Source organism: Somniosus microcephalus, chromosome 5, assembly GCF_052327205.1.
Source record: "Somniosus microcephalus isolate GS21.2 chromosome 5, FLI_Smic_1.0, whole genome shotgun sequence".
Classification (NCBI taxonomy): Eukaryota; Metazoa; Chordata; class Chondrichthyes; order Squaliformes; family Somniosidae; genus Somniosus; species Somniosus microcephalus.
In genome coordinates this window covers 175,257,658-175,262,481 of record NC_140991.1, presented here as the reverse complement: position 1 = coordinate 175,262,481, position 4,824 = coordinate 175,257,658, and the positions used below count along the sequence as shown (strand labels likewise).

At 43.5% G+C, this 4,824-nt stretch overlaps 1 protein-coding gene across 2 annotated transcripts; it reads left to right on the top strand.

The window, feature by feature from the left end:
• The first annotated feature begins 601 nt into the window (after positions 1-601).
• On the top strand, positions 602-4,212 carry LOC147117450 (transcription factor Sp8-like). 2 transcript variants are annotated; one of them, XM_085988445.1, is made up of 2 exons: positions 602-859; positions 1,493-4,212. In XM_085988445.1, the coding sequence occupies exons 1-2, from the start codon at positions 839-841 to the stop codon at positions 2,882-2,884; spliced, it is 1,413 nt and encodes a 470-aa protein (XP_085844571.1). In that variant the 5' UTR covers positions 602-838; the 3' UTR covers positions 2,885-4,212. The 2 variants fall into 2 exon arrangements, with proteins under 2 accessions (XP_085844571.1, XP_085844572.1); XM_085988446.1 differs by having other exon boundaries at positions 603-1,158.
• Positions 4,213-4,824: the final 612 nt, after the last annotated feature.

The following is a 4,824-nucleotide window of genomic DNA, read 5'->3' as shown; positions in this document are numbered from 1 at the left end:
TTAATAGGTGGTGGAAAAACTGGCAAAGCGAGTCAAAACAAGGAGATCCAATTAAAGGAACAATTACTTCCGTGAAACTTGACTTCCACCAATTTTTCGAGAGAAGGGAGATTCTTTCAAACGGGGTTCAGTTCAGGCTGAGAACAGATTCATGGCCCTTTGAAATTATGCTGCCGCTCCAGCTAAACTTTTTTTTAGCTAAATACGGAAGTATCAAAGGATTTAAAACAAAAAAAAACTAACCCAACCGATCAAGCATTGGAACATACTACAAACAAGCAAGTGGTTTAACTGAGGGCAATTGCTTCAAATCATATTTATTTAAGGTATAGAATAATCTGATCACTGGAAAGACAAGCATTCTGTTTTACGTTCAATTTACACACACGCACATTATGTATGTAAATCGCGATAAGTATTACAAAATACTTGACATAGCATTAATTTAAGAATTAAGGTAGTTGAATAAAGGACTGCCTGTATTTCACAGCTTCAGGTGTTGGTGGCTGAGATATAGGACGAGGCAACCTTTAAAACAAAACAAGAGACGCGTTTTGAATAAAATCTCTAATTTAGCCCACAGCCCTAAGCTCTCGTGTCATTTTTTTCTAGAGGAGCTGAGTGGAAGAGCGTGTTGGGTGACGTCACAATGCGTTGTGTCACGAAAGCGGCGAAGCTGATTGGCTGGCGGCGGCTTAGCGGTACTTCAAAGGCGAGAGGCGCTACAATTGTGGTTGAATGGGCGGAACTGATCATTGTATTGCACACCTCTAAAAAAAAGTGCTCTGATTTATAAATAAATAAAAAAGAGATCCTCTGAGGAGGGCAGTTTTTTGTGATGGCAACTTCACTTCTGGGGGTGAGTCTAAGGATTTTCTTGCTGGTTTAATTAGCTCTTTATTGTCGGATCGAGGTGGTTAAAAAGTCCCAGTCACGGCAGGGCTATCAGTCTCCTGTTGAGTTTTTTAAAAGCAAGAGGTAAAAGAAGGGCCGAGTCACATTTTAGTTTGGCACCGCTCTAAGGGCATTTGCACGAACTTCCTCTAAGCGCGATCTCACGGAGAGACAGAAGGGAGGCCTTTTTTTACATTTCAGCAGTTACCTGTGAAATTTTAAATTGCCTTCTGATTTATTCTTACGATCCTCCAGGTTCTACAGGTATGTTAGTTATGTTATTTTTGTTACAGTTTGTGGAGTTGGGTGAGGCCCAATTCTATGTTTCTTTTCTTGAAGTTGCATAATGTTAAAAGACCAAAGAAAATACTGTAAAAGCTAATAATGCACTGCTGAGTTTCACAGCTGCAAGTTTTCGTAACACATTTACTGCCAGTTTTGCTTCTTATTTAAAGGACTTAAGAATATTTAAATTAACAGTGCTACTTTAAATGTGCCAGTGTAAGCTGGCTGTAAAATCAGTTGCTGTGTTAATGTGCTAGTATCCAACTGGGCTTATTGCAACTGTATGCATTTTTTGTTTGTCCTCTCTTTGCAGGAAGAACCGAGGCTAGGATCAACTCCTCTGGCAATGTTGGCTGCTACATGTAATAAAATCGGCAGCCCCAGCCCGTCTCCTTCTCTGTCGGACAACACGTCTTTTGGAAAAGGATTCCATCCTTGGAAAAGATCAGCTTCCAGTTGCAACAGCGGCTCTAGCCTTTCCGGCTTTGGGGTCTCAGGCTCCAGGAACGGGGCAGGACTGTCAGACTCATTCAGTGTCAACTGTTCATCGGGAAGCAGCGCCTTCTCCCTCACCTCCAACACCTCTTCCACGTCGCCCTTTGGGAACGAGTATTCGGTCTTTCAGTCTCCAGTCTCCAGCAGCTCCCAGGACACTGCCCAACCGGTCTTCATCTCCAAAGTTCATACCACAGTGGACACTCTGCAAAACAGTTTGCAAGGCATCTACCCGCGAGTTGGGATGGCACATCCGTACGAGTCCTGGTTCAAACCGTCCCATCCCGGGATAGCAGGGGACGTGGGGAGCAGCGCATCGACTTGGTGGGATGTCCACCCGGGAACAGCAGGTTGGATTGACGTTCAGAACCCCAACGGGGCCCTGCAGTCCTCCTTACACTCTAGCGGGCTCCAGCCTTCTCTCCATTCCCCTCTGGGCGGCTACAACTCGGACTATTCAGGTCTCAGCCATTCGGCTTTCAGCACAGCCGGCATCAACGGGGCATCTTCTCACCTCCTGACCACCAGCCAACATCTGATCACCCAGGATGGCTTCAAGCCCGTTTTACCGCCCTCTTACCAGGACTCGGCTCCTTCGCCGCTGGCCGCCAATTCCATGCTGGGCAGCCCGGCTACCCTGGGCGGGTCTCCGCGGTCCTCGGCCAGGCGCTACTCGGGACGGGCGACCTGCGATTGCCCCAACTGCCAGGAGGCTGAGCGACTGGGGCCAGCCGGAGCCAGCCTGAGGAGGAAAGGGCTGCATAGCTGCCACATCCCGGGTTGCGGCAAAGTCTACGGCAAGACGTCGCACCTGAAAGCCCACCTGCGCTGGCACACGGGCGAGAGACCTTTCGTGTGCAACTGGCTCTTCTGCGGCAAGCGCTTCACCCGCTCCGACGAGCTGCAGCGCCATCTCCGCACCCACACCGGAGAGAAACGGTTCGCCTGCCCCGTCTGCAACAAGCGTTTCATGCGCAGCGATCACCTGAGCAAGCACGTCAAAACACACCAGGCCACCGGGGTCGGAGGCGGGGGAGTCGGCGGAGGGTCCGGAGGAGCCGGGGGCAACGGCAGCAAGAAAGGCAGCGACACCGACAGCGAGCACAGCGCCCCCGGCACCCCACGCTGCCACTCCCCGGACCTGCTACAGGCAGCAACCCAGGGCGGCTCGGCAGCCGCGCTCAACGGCCATAATAACGGCCTAGAGTGAGGGCGCTTTCAAGGAACAAACAAAAAAGTATGCTTTAAACTTAAAAAGAAGAGATTTACGTGTAAGTAAAAAAAAAGGGGAGCTTAAAAAAAATCAACAAAATTGCACCCAAATCTGCTTTGCTAGCATAGACCAGGTAGCTCAGGACAAAAAAAATCAAACTTGCATAAATTCCACGAGGTCCTCCACCTGATTTATTCGTTCAGGTAGAAATACATATTCTTGCTATTGCAGTTTACCCGCCTTACACTGTTACTCTGCTTCAACCCGGTGCAATAGAGTTTAGAGAAATCTTTGCATCAGCTCAAAACAATTTTAAGTTTTCTTTGGAATCCAAAGTCTTCTCTTGCGGCTGGATTACAAAACCTTTGAGTTCTTAAAAACTGCAGTGTATGTTTTCACCTCTGCAATCCCGGTAATTCCTTTCGTTACTTTAAAAAAAAAAGTTCTTTGTAAATCGAGTGTCTTTGCTTCTGTAGATGCGAAGATTTCTCTAAGGTGTACCGATTTTCCAAATACCTTTTATCCAATAAAACGCACAATAGTAACATATTCACAGGGCGAGACTTATTCAGTTTCTTTTTGTCCTTAACTACCTGAAGAAGCTCCAACACTTGTAGCTACGAGTGCAAATTCTGCTTGTCCAAGAGACGATTTGTATGTATAGTATTTTTCGCCTGTAAATTCTTCGACAAGTATTTGAACATGTATATTAAGGTACTTATACTTTTCGTGTCAAAAAAATAAAGTGACGAATTGATTTCAAATACGATCGACGGCGCTGTGTAGTGAGAATGAAAAGGATAACAGCAACTTTGTAAAATATCTGCAAGGCTTTGTAAAACTGGGGACATGATTAAGAATAGTTAATTATTAAATAATTACTCCACCAGTATCTAGGTGTGAGACGTTATTTGTCCAGGAGACGATTTTGTATAGTATTTTCCTGTAAATTCTTCTGAAAAAATATTTGAACATATATAAGGGTAAATTTAAGGGTTTTTTGGTTGTTGTCAAGAAAGTAACAGTGATATGTTGCTGGAGAATTCCTTGCGATTTTCTGAACTTATATATCTTGAGGCGTATCCAGGACGCACTTTGAGATCTTTTCTTTTTATTTTGGATTTGTGAAAAAAAATCTTAAAGAATGAAGCAGACGATGTTTGGTAAATGTTGAATGGCTTTTTATTTTATTTAATGGAGCATGTATCTACTTGTTTGCATATACTGGCAGTCAGATCATTGAAAAACAAATTTCGCATATATTTCGTAACAAGTGGGTTTGCAGCAGACCCCAAAATATAGAATAAAGCCTGGAGTAGATCTGACCGCTTGTCTGCGTGTATTTGACTTTTTTTTTAAATAGAAAAGTATTTAAACTTTCATATAAACTGGACATATAATCTATAATTCTTAAACAAACCACTTTATGAAAACAAACTTGTAAAAATACAAATAGGTGCACCTATTAGAATAACCCAGCGTTATTAACAGTTCGAAAGACGCAACGAGTACTATAGGTTTCTGAACTCTCTCGTGTTCTGTGCACTTTTGAAATGTTAAGTTCTCTCTATTCGAGAGACTGTCCTTAGGCTGTATTTAAAACATTTTCTTTGTATCTCGGCACAGACATGGAATTAATTGTATCTGAAATATGTGTACCAAAATAAAGTAATATATGTACAGCAAACTTCAACGGTCAAACGCTGTTTTAGGTACTATTTTACGAAAGATCATTCAACAGTTTTTTTTGTTAAGATGCGAAGTAGCTTTTGCAAGCACCTACTCGTCTCTTCAGGACCATTTTGTCTCTAGTGATATTTGTACCCCTCTAGTTTATAAGTGCACAATGTATTATTGCAATGAAATGTATAATATTAAAAAATACGATTTAAATGTTACAAGAATGATCGCAATTCAAAGAGGAGGCAATGTACTTT

Bases quoted from the DNA above. Each gene is read 5' to 3' on its own strand.
- LOC147117450 (XM_085988445.1), top strand. From the start codon at position 839: ATGGCAACTTCACTTCTGGGG. The intron at 860-1,492 runs GTGAGTCTAAGG...CTCTCTTTGCAG, and splicing joins TGGCAACTTCACTTCTGGGG to GAAGAACCGAGGCTAGGATC.